Source organism: Dicentrarchus labrax, unplaced genomic scaffold (genome assembly GCF_905237075.1).
Source record: "Dicentrarchus labrax unplaced genomic scaffold, dlabrax2021, whole genome shotgun sequence".
In the NCBI taxonomy this organism is placed as follows: domain Eukaryota; kingdom Metazoa; phylum Chordata; class Actinopteri; family Moronidae; genus Dicentrarchus; species Dicentrarchus labrax.
In genome coordinates, this window is record NW_026136722.1 from 8,834,194 (window position 1) to 8,851,440 (window position 17,247).

Genomic DNA, 17,247 nt, shown 5'->3' on the forward strand with positions numbered 1-17,247 from the left:
CTCAAAGACAACCCTCGTTTCTGGCAAAGGAAAACTCCCTCCAAAACCTTTAACTAGGGAAAAATGGAAGAAGTCTCAGGAAGAGCCGCAGAAGAAGGATCCCTTAACAGGACAAACACACAGCCAACAGATGTCACACAGCTTGTGTGTAAATGTGCTAGATACCCCCACATTTTATATCTAAAATCATATGTATGCAGTCAATGAAACTGGCATAAATAAAACAAGATGTCAACTATTTGCAAAACCCTGAGTGGGAGTCTATCACAGTCTACAGTAATCCAGTCTCAGCAAATGCCACTGAACATCAGTTCAGCAGCTGACTCACAAACTGTGTATTTTACTGCAATTAAATTCACTCCGAGTCTGTTGATTGCTGTCATAACTCGCCTCCCTTCCCACTGTCACGTTGTTCCGCTGAATGTGTTTACACTCATGCTCTCAAGCGGGTGTTAACAGAAAGACAGGTCCCTGTCCAACAAATAAACAACCATCAAGCTTGATGTCTGCTTGATGATTTTGATTACACTAGACTCAATTTTAAATTTCTCATCCTGGGGAAGGCCTCGCATGCGCACATTCATTTAGTTTTTTATTGCATGTTTGTTGCAATGATGATTTAATTGTGCAAACAAATAAGCAATAGCTTTGAATTAACCTGTGTTATTGTACGTGTACCTGGGTATCTGCAGTGTGTGTCTGTGCGTGGATGCTTTTTACGCATGCATCCATCTTCCGAGACTGACCTTGCGTACGTAGCTGACAGCGTCCTCCTCAGTGTAGACCTCGGCGCTGACCCCTCCCCTGCGGCGGCGGGCCTTGACGACGGGGTTGGGCGGTGGGGGAGAAACCTCATCATCATGTGAGTCCGACTGGCTGTTAGATTTCTGCCGTGCCATGATCTGCTTGCATTCTTCCTGTAAAGAGACAAGATTGTCAGAGGGACAAGCATATAGTGGGGGACACGCAGAGGGAGAGAAAAAAGCTGTTCAGTGGTTGAAATATCAATACCAAAACAGTGCCCCTGATGAAAAACTCTTTTAAATAGAGATGCAACTGCTATTGTAGCTTCATCCAAGATCATCTGAGGGCATTTTGTTATTCTTTTACCTCACAAACAATCACATGAACACAGGCTGACAAACCTCTCCAAGCGCCCTTTGTAACATAAAGCATCATGTGGATTCTTATCCAGGTCAGATAATATAACAGAATTGTAAAAAAAACTCATAGAAAGCAGGGTGGACATGTCCTAGTCCTGAGTGCACACTGTCTGGACATCTGGCTGCTATGGAATGAAGTGAAAGCCATCAAATATTAATATCTGCAGGCCTGAACGTGCACAGAGAAGAAAGCTTAGGCAGGTACTCTCCTCCTCTCAGATAATGAAAAACAAGAAATAAAGACATCAAAAGGGGAGACAGGATGCCTCTGGCTGGCTGTTGTTTCAAGTACTGAACAGTCTGCAAGCAATGAATTATTGATTGCACACTTGATTAACACATTAGCATAAGTACACAATAAAACCACTGTAGGGTTGTTGATATGTGAGAGTGCAGTGAGACAAGGACGATGTGATAACAGTTTGTGCAAAGGTAGCCAGCATCCACTGCTTGTATGTATAATGACCAGTGTGCACTGCTAGCACCGTGTGTTTATTCCTTTATTTGAGTGCATGCATTAGTGTCTTTAATAGCACAGTGGGGATTCAGTCGACAGCAGTATTATTCACCACCACATACTTGGGTACAGTAACAATTTCATCTGTTTGCTGGCTCACTGCGTTGCTACTGTGTGATCAGAAATAAACAAAGGTGTCTCCAAACTCCAGACAGGCAAGTCACAAGAGGCGGCACTCTTACGCTGCAGTACAGAAACACCACACAGACAGGAATAAACAGAAACAGGTACAGAAATCAAGTTTAAGGTGAAAGGTGGCAGGCACCTGGATCTGTTAGTGTGTCACGGTGTCTGCTGATCCATCATGAGAGCATCCTGGGTTTATAATAATGCTCAAATCTATTCCATTCGCTTCAATTTTCAATGGGAACATTCACAATTGCTGAGTTTAATTTATCACAGAAGATATGCTCACATTATCCAGTCAAAACCGAAGAGAGAAAATTGTGATGTTAATTTCTCACTATTTTCTGACATTTTATACAACCAAAATGATCAGCAGATTAATCGATAATGACAATAAACATAATTTAATGTATGTATAAATAATTCGATTTGATTAATTCATGATTCAAGTAACTAATTAATTTTGGTTTATTTACAATAATCCATGTACATTGAACGCACTTTGTATATATAATCCTTCCATATTTAATCAATTATTGATCATTAACAAGGACAGCAATCAATTAAGGAAGTGCTTATTCCCACCATCATGCCGCTACATTTTGTAATGCACTGTATAATTCAAGTACCACCATTTTCTGAAATGTAGTGAATCAACTTTTTTTCCCCAGCAGAACTGTAGAAGGGTGAAGGCAAAAAAAAGAAGACCTGGAGCAGCTAGGAGCAGAGTCATTACTGAGCGCCTTGAGCAGGGAGCAGAAATTGCTGCCACTTTTCTCTGCTCATATACTGACAGGGAGAGACAGAAAGACACAGAGAGGAAAGAGAGAGACAACCTGTGACAGAGAGATCGCAAAGGGAGAGAGAGAGAGAGAGAGAGAGAGAGAGAGAGGTTGGAGACAGTGAGGAGACATAATGTCACATTACCTGAGAACTGGGACAAACATAATTGTCAAACCCAGACGTCACAACTCAGCACTTCTCTGCACATTCTTTCTCAACTATCTGTTTCAATCACCCCCACAGCATAATGTAATGGTGACGGGAACAGTAATCCAGCAGTGCTATAATGATACAAAACAGCAGCCAGTTAGACGGTTGTCTAGAAGGCATTCGTCAGCTTACACTCTCACTCATTCTTTGAGTTGGTATCCTTTCATGGAAATATCTTTTCATAACAGTCTCTCTCTCCCTCTCACTCCCTTCTTTCTCTGACTTTGTCTCTCTCCTGATCATTACATCCCGAGGTTGCTGGTGCTTTGCTCACTGTCTGTTTAAAGCAATGTACTAATGCAGATTGCACGCACACACACACACACACACACACACACACACACACACACACACACACACACACACACACACACACACACACACACACACTCACACACACTCACTTCTTGCTTACGCAGAGTCACTGCCTGAGGGAACACAGCCAGCAGGAGGAGAAAAGGTGAGGTAGAGAGCCAGAGAGCAGCATCAACAAACACATACACACACAATCTCACAAACACATGCACGGGCAGACTGCAGGGGGAGAAGGAGGGCTCACACGCTCCAGCTTAATCTAGGAGGCAGGTAACACACTTCTCTCTCTAAAGACAGTGAGGGCAAAGCCAAAACAAACACAAACGCTACCCTTTCTTTCAGGCATTAAAAATATATCTTTCTCTCCTCACAAAAAGCTACAAGTCAGAGTCACAAACTAGCAAACACTGTTAACATGCTGCTGTCTAGAACAGTCAATAAAGGTCACTTCAATTCTCACACACGCTCAAACTAGTACCAAGCAGCTTTACCTTGCAACAAAACTTCCCATGCATCAACAACAAACAGTGTTGCATCCCACTTGCTCGTGCCTTGTGCAGGTTAGCTCCAGGAGGCTAACTACAGGCTATGTTTGTTAGCAGAGCTATTTACCATGGCATGGAGGGCCCCTGGCCAGGCCTGCTGTTTGTCCCTCAGACCTGTCAGAGGCTCCAGGCATCAAGTCAGAGTGCAAGCGTGTCAAAGTGTGCATGGGAATCAACACACATGGATCCCCATCTCATACACACCTGACACACATATCACACCGCGGCAGCAGCATCTTGCCATACTAGCACAGCGACCACTGTGTGCATGTGTTGTGTATGCACACTCGGATTTGGAGTGTGAGTGTGTGTGCGGGCAAGCAGAGAATCCAAGTTCGCGTGTGCGCGCGCGAGAGAGCACGAGTGGCAAAATGTCTGCAATCCCCACGACACGGCAGCTAAAGAACAAGACTACTGATGAAAACACTGATCACAGCAAAAAGCCTGTCTCTCCATCGCTCCTGCGCAACTCTCCGTCTCTGCTTTCCAGCCGCTCTCTCTCCCTCTCCCTCTCTCCCTCTCCCTCTCTCTCACACACACACTCAAAATCAGGTGGCGCAATGAGCGGGCTCCTCTCGCTTCCCCCCCGTCACTATGACAACTGGGTACTGTGAGCATCCTGAATAGTTGGTGGTGAGTCTGAGCAAGAAGCAACGGTGGCTCGCACACCTACACACACACACACACACACACACACACACACACACACACCAGTTCTGACGCCTGTTGACAGATTGTCTCTCTCTCCTTCTCTCTCACTCACACATCTACAGTGATTCAGTTGACAGAAGGCAAAACGTCAATCGCCTCAATACAGACTTCTGTTCTGGTGTGTGTGTGTGTGTGTGTGTGTGTGTGTGTGTGTGTGTGTGTGTGTGTGTGTTTTGCATGAGCAAATGGCTAAAAAAATTCCCATAGGGATGCATTGTCGTCCCATACATTCCTTGTGTGTGCCAGACACTGGGCTGTACCACGCAGTGTCTTTCTCACTCCCTTCTGATCTCCAGCCCCACCCACGCGCTCTCCTCTTAGGTCAGAGGGTCAGGCATGAAGTGAGGACTTTGTGTCTGGCTCCAACAAGTCCTTGCTGTTCTGGCTCAAACACAGAGACACATGACACACGTGCAGTATGACTTTTGTTGTCTCATAAGCGTAAAGAGGAGGCTTTATTAGTCCAAGGTGAGCTAAGAACAGGCTAGGTAGATTGAGGCATTACTGGGACTACAGCAGCTAAACAAAACACATCTGCAGTTGGCAACTGTTCTACCAATCTCAGTCTGAGGTCATTTCTATTTCAAACAACATTAAATATTCTTCCACATCCTGCCATCTATTCTCTTGATTTACCAATATATTTTCTAATCTATAATCAGTGCTATTACCCTATGTCAGAGTCTCTCTCCTCTCTCTCCCTCATTCTCTCCTCTGCTCTTCCTGCGTCATCGTCGGAGGCTTGATGCCAGAGAGAGAGGACAGGAGAGGAGGGAGGGGAGAGGAGACAGAGGACACAGGCGTAAGCAGGAGAGAGAAAAAAAAAGTGGGCTTTCCATTAGAGACAGAGTGACTGTGGGTCACAGATTACCAGACAAAGAATAAAGACAGAGACAAAAGAAGACACACACAATCCCATGCACACTCACTCAGTGGAGTCGCTGTTATTAAACCATTTTCAATTCCAGTTTCAACCAATTTGTAGATGATAAGTCATATTAAAATGGGACTCTCCTGTTTTGTTCATTCCCTGAAGCAATTTGCACCAAGCAGATAGGAACAAAAGTTATGACTAGCTCTCATCCTAATAGCTATGACTAACAGATATTAATCAGCCCAACCACCCATCATGTTCGGCGCAAAAGTACTGAACCCACCAGAGGGGATCAGTGGGTCCCCTCGCAGCGCAAATACATCCAAAAATCTTTTCTTCCATAAAGATAATTTCTGATATTAGTTATAGAAAAGGAAACATCCATAAGTGGTTACCTTAGGCAGCCCTAATCCCGGTGACGTAGATAATTTCACTCTCTGCTGCTGGGGCTGAAAGCATGCGAGCGAACCAAAAACAACAAGGTGCCGCAAACACACACACACACACACACACACACACACACACACACACACATACACACACAGACAGGTAATGAAGCATGGAGAGCTAATCCACCGGCAGAGCTAACAGTCTACTCATCACTTTGTTCCACACCATTACAGCAACACAATGGACTGAAAGTTCGCCGCTGTATTACGACCTGCGCGTATGTGCAGTGCTGACCTCTTGGCTATGAAATGATGTTCACTATGTTTATGGTTGCAACACACACACACGCACATGCACACACACACACACACACACACACACACACACACACACACACACACACACACACACACACGATGCTAATGGAGGCTACATTAATTCTCTAATCTTAATCCTCAAATCTACTGGCTAAAATGTAACCAGCAACAAATAGGAACTCTTAACTCTTCTAATACAACCAGGTCTTAATTTTGAAATAAACTTGTGAAATTCATTAATACACTGTTGCTACACATCGACAGCTCTACAGAGAGAGGACAGTGAAAGACTCCTAACATAACCCTGCTCCTTACGAGTACAGTTTTGTCATGCTTGAAAGATGTTAGTGGGAGTATTGATGGTCAATGTGTTTCAGTTCTTTGAGTCTTTTCAGTTAACCTACCAGATGAAGTTTCACATCTATCAAGACTCCACCGTGCAGCCTATAAACTCTGTTGGTGAGCTGATTAGTCAATTAAAAGAAAACTAACCTGCAACAGTTTTCCTAATCATTGAATTATTTATGTAAAATGACAAGTTGCTGGTTCCAACTACTCAACTGTGAATATTTGCTAGTTCCCTCAGTCTGAAATATTAAACCGTTGGTTGGACAAAACAAAACCATTTGAATACGTCAACTTGGGCTTTGGGGAATTGTAATGGACATGTTTCAATATTTTAGTGTATAATTGAAGCCCTAGAATATTTATGCAATCTACAGATAACAACATATAATGCTGCTCGTTTTACCAATGCTGTGTCTGGATGTAATGTTGGTTAACTGCTCAGGCAAACATCTTTTTCTTAAATCGCATGTAGTTTCTTTACATATTTGTACATGACTGTCTCTGTCCTAGCACTTAACTACATCTTAGTGCTATACACCTGACACCTTTCCTCTTTCTTTCACACCGACCACAGATGAGTTGGGAGAGGGCGGAGGGATGCAACGGGCAGATGAGAGAAGACAAAGAAGGACCACCAGGGAAACAGGGTCTGGGGGTCCAATTCACCTGTAGGGGCCCCAGGGTGGGCCAGAGAGGAGGTTTAGGCCCGGGTCAATGCGTGCACCCGAGGTTGATTTGACAGAATACCCTGCTCCCAGCATGGTGGTGATGACAAACAGAGGCTGGAGACACTAATAACACTGTGTTGGGAAACTCTTCATTTTCTAGACCTGTGCTGCTAATAAGCTGTATGCACACACACAAGACTTATCTAAATAGTCATAGAGCAGAACAAGAAGAAGACAAAGAAGCTACATAAATAAAAGTAAAAGTAGAAGATAGGGGAAATAATACAAACCTACAACTAATTTTCCACTAATGCTCTCAGCGTACTCAACAAACAACCGAACCCTCATGACAAATTGTCAATCAGAGCCTTTGAAGGGACTGGCGGATTTGTTATGATAGGTCCTGCTGACAGCTGAATGGTTGGCAGTGCAGAAAGGCTTCTCATCTTACAGGGTACGGGGAGACAGTGGCTGATTGACTGATAGACTGACAGACAGGGAGAGAGGAACTCTCCCATAATGCAATGTGACGGGGTCTTTTGAAAACAGAGCTGATGTAGCAGAGTTTACATTTTAGTCGACATGCTTTATGATGCTGTGGGAAGGCTGGGCAACATGATCAATGCAACACTGACCTACATACAATGGAGCTGTAGAGACACAAGTAGAGACACAAACATCTAACTTGTGTATCCTGATTCTGCTGGTCTATCAGGTCTATTTTTCTATATTTTAAAACAAAAAACAGGAGAACAGAAACATTACAGGGGTTTAGAAGTAGTAATAACAATTTCAACTGCACTTTTCTTTGGTAGATACAAAGTGCTTCGACAGGTTGTGAGGTGTAATAGAAATACCATGAACAGCAAACAACAAATTAAATAAAGTAAAGAGTAAAAGAGGAACAGGAAATTAATCGTAAACTAATGTTCTGCTTCCTGATAGTAAACTAAATATCCTTGGATTTTGGTGAGACAAAACAAGCATTGTAAAGGTGAGAAAAGTTGAATAAATGCCCATTTAAAAAGGTTGGAGTCCTAACCTATAGGTCAATCTACAGCCCTGACAGCAAATGCACTTCAAAACTGAGAGTAGAGCTTTTTCTGATGACCTAAAGGAGTTTATAAATGTAGTTAGTAGCTAACTAATTTAAAACATTACACAATAAAATTATGTTTAAATGTATTCTAAAGGCAATGCACAGATTCTAAAATAGAAATATGTTTTCTTTAGTTGCAGGTGGAGAAACTGAGAGATAGAGCGAGTTAGAGTGAGACGTTAACAATAAGTATGAGATTGGTAAAGTATGGACAAAAATGAAAGATAGGATACAAGTGAAAAAGATAGATGAAGAGAAGCAAAAGTGGGTGAGGTAAAGCTTGCATGGATATGGCTGCTGAGAGGGGGGGTTGAAAAGATGAGGAAGTGATAAGGGAGAAATTGTAAAAAAGCCAGGAGTGACGCATGAGACCCAAACTTATGACAGCCCTGTGAGCATAAAGAACACAGGGAGCATTCTGCTTATCATAACAACACATACCAACACAACCACACACAGACATACACATATATAGATGAAGCAGAAACTGTTTAGCAACTTGTGTAAATGCAAATATTTAAGGTTTAGTGCACCAAAAACATGTTTTCCGAACAAAAATACTAACGGTAACCATGCAGATTTCTGAGTTTCAGTTATATTGAGCAAGGTTTTGAAATCTTTTCCTCTGAAAAATCTGCCGCAACCCTGAAAAATTAATGAGTGGAAATTTTATGAAGTTACATTGAAGAACTCAACAGCAATATTCAGGTTGCTTAGGATAATCCACAGACGTCACTGTTGACAGTTTTTAGTACTGTCAACCTTTAACAGAAAAACTAGAAAGCAGTTCCTACTGAAAACCTTCCATAACTGTTCTATGGCAAATGAAAAAAAGTCTCTCATAGTCTTGTAAAAAAAATAAAGCTTAAGAGAGGGATTTACTTTAAGATGCTGAACATGTTCAATGAAGTTCATCGGGGACAGCAACCCGAAAGATAATAAAGCCGAATTTGTGATGGGTCCTAAGTTTTGATTGGAGATCACAGAACCGTGCCAAGGCATGTAGTCACTGCATAGACTCATCATGCCCGAGCACCACACGCATACAGATGGAGTTGAGGAGTGACGGCTGTCACGCTCTGAACATTTGGTCGCCAGTGCAGGTGGTATGTTATGTACAGATCAAAGTGTTGTGCGCATGTGAAAATCACAGAAGGAGGAGCGGGGACGTATTTGAAGTCATCAGATAGTTTCACAAATGGAAAGTAACAGACAGAGGAAAGAGAACATTTTCATGAATGTGGCCAGACAAAGCCAGCAACGGCGGTTCTTGGCTGCCAGAAAACACTGTTGTGCCTTGTGAAGATTCATCGTGCCAAATTCAATAAAACATCTGCGGTGGCAGCTGCCCACTTGATATACTGAGCAATATATCCACACTCACACATTCAGTCCTGGCACTTAGCCGCTGCTGCCTGTTGGACAGAACTGTAATGATGCAGACTGATGAGAACAAAGTCACTATTTCTGGGTTAGCAGCACATTCATTTGACCATCTAAAATAGACTCCTACAGAACTGTTACAACTTATCATGCACATGATCGTGGCAAAAAGGACTGCAACAATAAAGCCTGTGTAATGGAAAAACATTTTTTGTTCATCAGGGTTTCAATACCCCTATTGTTTATGAGCTATAATCTCCTACAACAAGCGTTTTTTTATTGATATGAAAAAAACGTACCGCCTAATTCCAGATATTCCACAGTAAACTAAACAGCTATGCTCCAAACTTGAAAACAGTGAATATTAGTGACAAACACACCAATAGGAAATGTCTGTTAAAAGATAGTTCGCAGCCGAGGCCTCACAGAAATGTTATGTTTTCTCACTGTATTGTGAAAATTAAAATTCAACTCTTCAGCAATTACACACTGAGCTGAGCTGATAGAGATGCGGAGATGAGAACACCCATCCGAAGCTACTGTTGTAGAGATCAAAGGCATCATTACCGTGCATAAATAGGCAGGATGAAAGGGAGCGAGACGCCTGTTATTTTCCCATTCACAACGTCAGCTGAGGACCAAAGACGTGTTATTATATGGAAACAAAAGTTAAAAACAAACTAGTCAGACTGATGATTTAGCATGCTCTCAAGCGTGCATGTCTGCGTGTGTGTACGAGTAGACGGAAGACACCAAATAGAGAGAGAAAGAAAGAAAGAAAGAAAGAAAGAAAGAAAGAAAGAAAGAAAAAAAGGAAAGCGTGTATGTCAGGGAAAAAAACATAACCTCAAAGAACAAGACTGTGAAAGCGGACGATGTCGAGACAGAGAAGAGATTTCCCAGATAAGATTGTGAATGCCGTATGAAATGGATCCTGTGCAGATATGAAATGACGTTAGGTCTGACAAATGGAGAGAAAGAATACCCCGGTGATCTAATTGCCAAAACCTGAACACATGAGAGGAGAGATGGAATAAACTTTGGGAATAAAGGGGCTCACTGAACAGAGAATAGACTACAGTCTATCTATCCTCTACTGTTGCCTAGGTTACCGCCTCTAGTGGGCAACGAGTGCTGACGAAAATGGCTGAGAGAGAAAAAAAAAAAAAGAGGAACACAGACAAACATGGAGGGTGAAGTGCAGGAGAAAATGTGATGATAGAAGTGTTCTCCCTTTGTGTTGAGGGGAAGGGCTTCCTACTCAGAGAGACTAATAGACCCTTACAACTTAATTCAACAAAATACTTCAAATTCAGTATGTTGTTTTGCATCTAAAAACTGTCCTCCTCTACTGGCAGTTTTTTGCACTGACAAACTAAATATTTTTTAAGACCTTAATGTGAATACTCAGAGCAATAGAACGTGGATTAAGAATAACAGTATAAAATGTAGAAAATGAGCTCCAGATTAAACGGACATGGTTTGTTGAACCAAATATTGTCCTAGAAGTTACCCTTTGCAGGGTAGAAAGGAGCACAATAAGCCTCTTAAATAACTGGGACACCACAAAAACATACATGGCCTGCTTCAATTCCACGAATGACTGACCTCGCAACACAAGCACAGATTTGGAAAGGCTTGACTGGAATAGTGTTGGGCAACTGTGGACCTTAGAGAGCTAAAAGCCTGCTTTTTTTTTTTTTTGTTCTAACCACTTGTATACACCAGGTGATTTCCCTGACCACCATTCAACAACATAGCTGTTCATGCCCTGCTCCTCATGCAATACATTAGAACCTCACTACCTTAAAAAAAACTACTGTTTTTATCCTGAACTTTGATCTATACGCAGGGTCACAAGCATCAAATGATAACATATCATTATAGTGTCACTGTGTGTTTGTGCGCACACACAGTCATCAGTGTAAGTGCAAGATGACAGACTTTCATGGCGTGAATCACGTGTATGTTTTGGCAGTCAAAGAATATAAGTACCATAAATCATCAAAAAAGGCTGCACCAGGCTATTTAAATAGCACCACAATAGTACAAGAACTTGTCTGCTTTTCTACACATCACACTGGTAAACAACACAGAACTCCAAATCCAATTTCCTCTGGATAATCAGAATATTTCCTGTCAGGTGAATTAGAGATATTATAAGGAGCTGTTAGTTTTGCAGTCATGTTAGCAGTCAGACTTGTGCTTTTTCAATGACACTTAGCCAGCACAATGGGGAACTGAAGGACACTATAATCAGAGCCTACAGGTGGCTACAGGGGTAGAGATGGAGCTGATTAAATGCAATATGTAAGCAGCAGCAGTGGATGTAGAGTGATACTTGCATTAAAGGCGATTCTGCAGCAGCAGATGCAGCAAGACTGAGCACAGCAAGACAGCTTAAGTACATTCGCTTATTGCAGAGGGGGTGACGGATAAGTACTGCAGAGAATGGAGCATGTCACATGCAATACTGTATCCCACCAATAATAATGTAGTTAATCTTCCCCATCCACTTATACAGATTGAACTGGGGCCTCTGGACACCAAAGCCCCTGTTTCAGCAAAACAGAATCCTGTGTGTACTATAGCCTATTTATCTATGCTAGCTATTTAGATAATCATGGTCAAATTTAAAGCTATATTCTTCTTCACATAAAGGGTTCTGGTCACATAAACTCTTTAAGGCTTGTTTGTTATTGAGATGGGATACAAGTGTGCAGTATGTAATTTTACAGAATGATGACAAATCACTCGCAACTTGTTACTGTACGCTTCTGCTAAGCTCCATCACATCCATTAGTATTCATGCTGCCTCTCCGACTATGCAGTATCACAATCCCCACTTACAGCAGCAGTAGCTCCACTATCAGTGCTCATTCTCAGTCTCCTTGACCACAGATCTCTGTGAGGGCCACAGCTCCAGATTAATACATGTAGTAGGGGCAGACTGTTATAAATAAGTCCTGACTGATCTGACTGGATGAATAAATGCCAGGGTATAAATAAATAAATCAATGAATATAGTTTACTTGAACATGCAAATGCCAAACATTGCCTTTGATTTTTGCCAAAACCAAAAAGTGTGAAAAATATTGCTTGTCATGTTAAAAACAAATCAGATGACTCTCACATGCTAACACACAGGATGGAGACCCTCCTCCAGGCATCAGGATGGTGAACTTCAGACCTGCTATATCTGATGTCTCTTCACAATCGCTTCTCTTGTTGGAGACTTCTTTCCAAGGCCTAAACTCTCCTCAGGCCAACATCGACAGCCTACAGCTCCACCTCACACACCTTTATGACCTTTTTGTAACACAAGTGTAAGAGTGGAGCCCATTGTTTATAGAAAGAAATCTTATGATCCAGTCATGAGCAAACATACCCATCTGCGTCTCTGCTTGATCAAAGCAAAAGGTTGTAAAAGAACATCAGTTTAGGGTAAATTCTGGGACACTATTTTGGAGACAGCTCACATATTAGGCACAATAGCAATTGATCTGTATATCATATGATAGTCCATAAAAGGCTGGAAAACTGGCAATCTTAGCTGAGTTCGGTGTGCCTAGTAGTAGATTCCATGTTATTTAGCTCAAAAAGCAGCTAAAATACACAGCAGGAGTCAGCAAAGCAACTTTGATTTAAAAAGCATCTTGCCCCTGACACAAAAAACACTCACTCTGAGTAGTCACATTGTTCGTAGGCCACGGGAAATGTGCTACAGAGGTGTAACTTTAACCTGTTTTGTAGTTGTGATTTTTTTCCCCGCAAAAGCCTACTCTGCTCTCTGAAGCCGTTATCTTTTAATGAGTGTGTCACCTCTTTTGTCTCTCGGCTCACAGACAGACAGCCAGACAGATAGACAGACAGGCAGTCTGTTCCCTGAGCCTGCCTGTGTCCTGAACAGGACACTGGCCTTTTATGGGTGCTCCTCTCACATCACATTCCCAAATGGATTCTCCTATTATAGGATGAAAATGAAAGCTCTTTTATAACAGTTTGAGAGCAGTCTGTTTTTTTTTTTTTACACAGAAGATAGCTGGGATGTTCTTTGCCTGCTCATATGTGATGGTGTTACAAATATCAGTTGAGAAGATACAAATAAAACAGCGTTTTTCTACAGTCTACTGTACACATGAAATACCAACATACTCGATGTATCCACCACATTAAAATGGCAATCCACCTTGTAGCTGAGCCTGTAATAAACGCTTGTATCACTCATAGACTTTCTCATTTGTATAGGCGATATTATGAAGCATGGGGAGAAAATATTAATATCAGAGACATCTCACAGGAAATCACTGCGTAAGTGACACACACTGCAATGAACATTCATGTTAAAGGTCACATTCAGGTTAACAGTACATGACAGTTGACTTAAAGCTCACCACACTAGATTTCAGGAAACACAGAGCCCTACATTGCAAACTGAGAAACCTAAGTGACACGAACACAAAACTTTTATCACCAACCTTCTCCAGCTTTTCAAAATGCTCCCGCAGGAACTTCATAGGACGCTCAGGCTTAGCGATGCAGAGGTTCACAATGCACTCTTTGAGGATCTGCTGGATGTTGTGCTTCTGCACAAAAATTTCACAGCCCTTCAAACTCTCGTCTTCTTCCAGAGTGGAGGAGGAGGTGGCCATCTTATCTTTTATCTCTGTGGCAGTGGGAGAAAACAGGGTGGACCATGAGAGGAGGGGAGGGAAAGCAGAGCGGGGGGGGGTAGAACAGGGGTAGCAGAGTAGAAAACAGAAAGGAGGGGCAAAATGTGGTGCATACAGTGTGATAAGAGGAAAATAAGATAAAGAATGGAGGAGCAATGAATCGTGGGAAGGAGGTGAGTGAACATTTCACACCCTGTTGCTTATGTTTCCTACCGAGGACTTCATTAAATGAACTGTGTCAGTGCCCTAAGCAGACATGAAGGTGATTGCTGTAAGTTTATGTTACCTTTCTCAGTTGAAGAAGATAGATCATTTTGTAACTACCAGTAATAATGTTGATACGCGGGTAATAGGATTGTGTTGGATATACACCATAAGACACTATAGATTGATGATTCTGTTTACACCTTGGTAGCTATCCATTTAATATAGCTGAGTGTATTAGACCATTGTGGGCAGGGATACATCAATATCTATGCTAGAATTGGGTGTTGGTTCCAATACTGTGCATAAAAGTACTCTGATATTGCACCCGATACCACTTTATGTCATGGTGTACCTCTCATTAGTTGAGCAGGTCAGCAGTTTGGAGATATTTTAATAAACCTATACAACAACATTAGCAACATCTAATTTGTTACAATCAGAAAGTGAGGAACATCTGAGGAAAATAAAACGTGTTTTCAAAATGACTGTCAGAACTGTAATTGTACTGCTGAGTACTGATCAGTACTCTCTGTATCAGCAGGTATCCAAATGTAAGTATTTGTACTTGTATTTGGTTTTAAAAAAGTGGTATTGGTGCATCCCTAACGTTGATGCAACAGTGCATATCACTGAGCAGGTCTGACAAAAATAGACATTCCTGTCTGTTCAATGTATTTTTCTCTATACAGTGATATTTATTTAAACATGACAATATTAAATTTCATATCTCAGGACAAATGTGCACTTTCTGTGTCTTTGTTGGTGGGCAGGTGACAGAAGGAGCTCACAAAACAGGGGTTGTGGTTCAATGGACATAATGCTGTTTGTGAGAGTAAACACTTCAGCAGGTGGAGGCAAAGCAAATGATGTAGCAGTGTATGACAACTGACAACAACTATGATTATGTCAGACTACAGTTATGTTAAATAAACGCCTCACTGCGAGCCAGGAAGCTGAGCAGGTGTAGCTCACTGTTAACTACCCTGCATCACTTCCTCAAAGGGAAATCACGTCTACGATATGTTTTTTTTTTTTTTTTACTGCACAATGAATCAAAAGCAGTTATGACTTCAGGGGCAAGACATCTACCGAGTGCAGTATCTTTCGAAGCAGTGCCCACATTTAGCAACGTTGCCATGCATACTGTTGAGCTTAGTGATGGAAACTCAGCACCTGCTCAGTTGCTTTTTTAGACAGCTAACCCTGCTAGCTTTGCTAACCTTACAATGACAACCAAACCACAACGAAAGGGGGAATTACTGCGACGTAAACGCTACCAAGGGCCTGGTCTGAACCGCTATTTTTGTCCTCATAAAAACCGGGTCTGAGTCGGTGCTCTCGCTGGGGTCCCTACCGTTAGTTTTTCGGAGGATGCTCAGTGAGAAAACACCTCGCTGGTGGTGGTGGGAGCTTGGTGAGGTGCCGTTTGTTGGATGGGATGCTGCTGCTGCTGCTGCTGCTGCTCTGCCTCCCTCCTCGGCTCCGCTCTGCGTCAGTCCCGATGACGTCAATCTGTCATCTCCTCGACCGCAGCGGAGCTCTCTCGAGGCCGGCGGCGGCGGGAGAGCGCGCGCCAGCCCCGGTTGCAGGTAATAATCTTTAAAGGAAGCCCCCACCCTAAAATAATAATTAAAAAAAAGGTATTTGTGCGTGTTGAACAGGTAGAGGGGGGTTTAAGACAGACTGGTGTGTTGTTTAGGGAAGAATCCTGAAACTGACATCTTTGACGCAGGGCCTGGATTTTAGAAATACGTCATGGAACACGTCATGAAACCCCCCCAACCACCACAAACACACACACACACACACACACACACACACACACACACACAGAAGTCTGACCTCACACCATAAGGAAGCTGTCTAAAAACTATTATTAAATAAATATATATGTGTATATATCATGTTGGGTTTTTTTTTGTTGTTTTTGTTTTTGTTTTTATTTGTTGGCTTAAAAGTAGTAAAACTTTAATATACTGACCACATACCAAAAGTAAACTCGCTAAAAAATGTGTCATTGTGTCGATTTTTCATATTTAATGTATTTAACTGCTATATTGCGTATAAGTTATACGTTTTAAATTCCAATATGAAAGGCTGAAGGTTATTTCAACGCCTACTCTGCACTATAAAGAAAAAAGATTTGAAGGGTATATAGAGGATCCTAGTCAAATTTATATATATTGAGTCCAGAAACACTAAAATGAGACAATCACATCCACCTGGTTTTTCCTAACAGTAGAATTAAAATCTCCACAGGACCCTAAAACCTCAACTGGAACCACTGACTGGGCAGAACATGACCTCAGTTAGTGAGGGATGCATTCACTGACATATTAGGATGTTTCTGGTTCACATCTGTGACCCCTACTTTAAAAAGAAATCTGGGTTTAACGTTCACTACCCACAATACACATAGCATCATGATTATATTTTACCTTGAGCCACGAAGTCCAACCAGTACTTGTATCCTGGAACAGCCTACAACAGGGTGCAGGTGTGTTTCATTTACTTTGTGTGAATTTGATTACATGCAAATCTATTTGGAAATATACATATTTAACCATAAGGTGTTATATATTTAGGCTTAATCAAATTATTACAAACAACACACCATACACCTTGAGCTTTGGGAGCCTCTGAGGGACTCTTTCCCACTTTTCCCAGTTGGTAATCTAACCTTTTTTTAGACATCACAGAGGATAATAGGCTGATTTATGAGAACACTATAATGGTGTGTGTGTTGTGTTTTCAACTCATAATTATGGTAATTTGGCGTTGTATGAAACGATTCATTCCGTGTATATATAGTGTGTTTTTTGTTGACACAAATAGGAACTTGTAGACTTCAGAGCGGTGAGAGCTTGAATCAAGAGGAAAGTCTGTGAATGCGAATAAAGTTTGAGAGTTTGAATCGG

At 41.8% G+C, this 17,247-nt stretch overlaps 1 protein-coding gene across 2 annotated transcripts in view; it reads right to left on the reverse strand.

The window, feature by feature from the left end:
- The window catches only part of prkar1b (protein kinase, cAMP-dependent, regulatory, type I, beta), a 64,745-nt gene extending 48,896 nt beyond the window's left edge, over positions 1-15,849 (reverse strand). Inside the window, exons 1-3 of one of the 2 annotated variants that reach the window (XM_051387644.1) lie at positions 15,684-15,849; positions 13,928-14,115; positions 747-917 (exon numbers count right to left, since the gene is read on the reverse strand). In XM_051387644.1, the coding sequence (XP_051243604.1) occupies positions 747-917; positions 13,928-14,101 (345 nt within the window). In that variant the 5' untranslated portion in view covers positions 14,102-14,115; positions 15,684-15,849. Of the gene's footprint in view, positions 1-746; positions 918-3,726; positions 4,134-13,927; positions 14,116-15,683 lie in introns of those variants that run through there. The other variant, XM_051387645.1, reaches the window with a different exon arrangement.
- Positions 15,850-17,247: the final 1,398 nt, after the last annotated feature.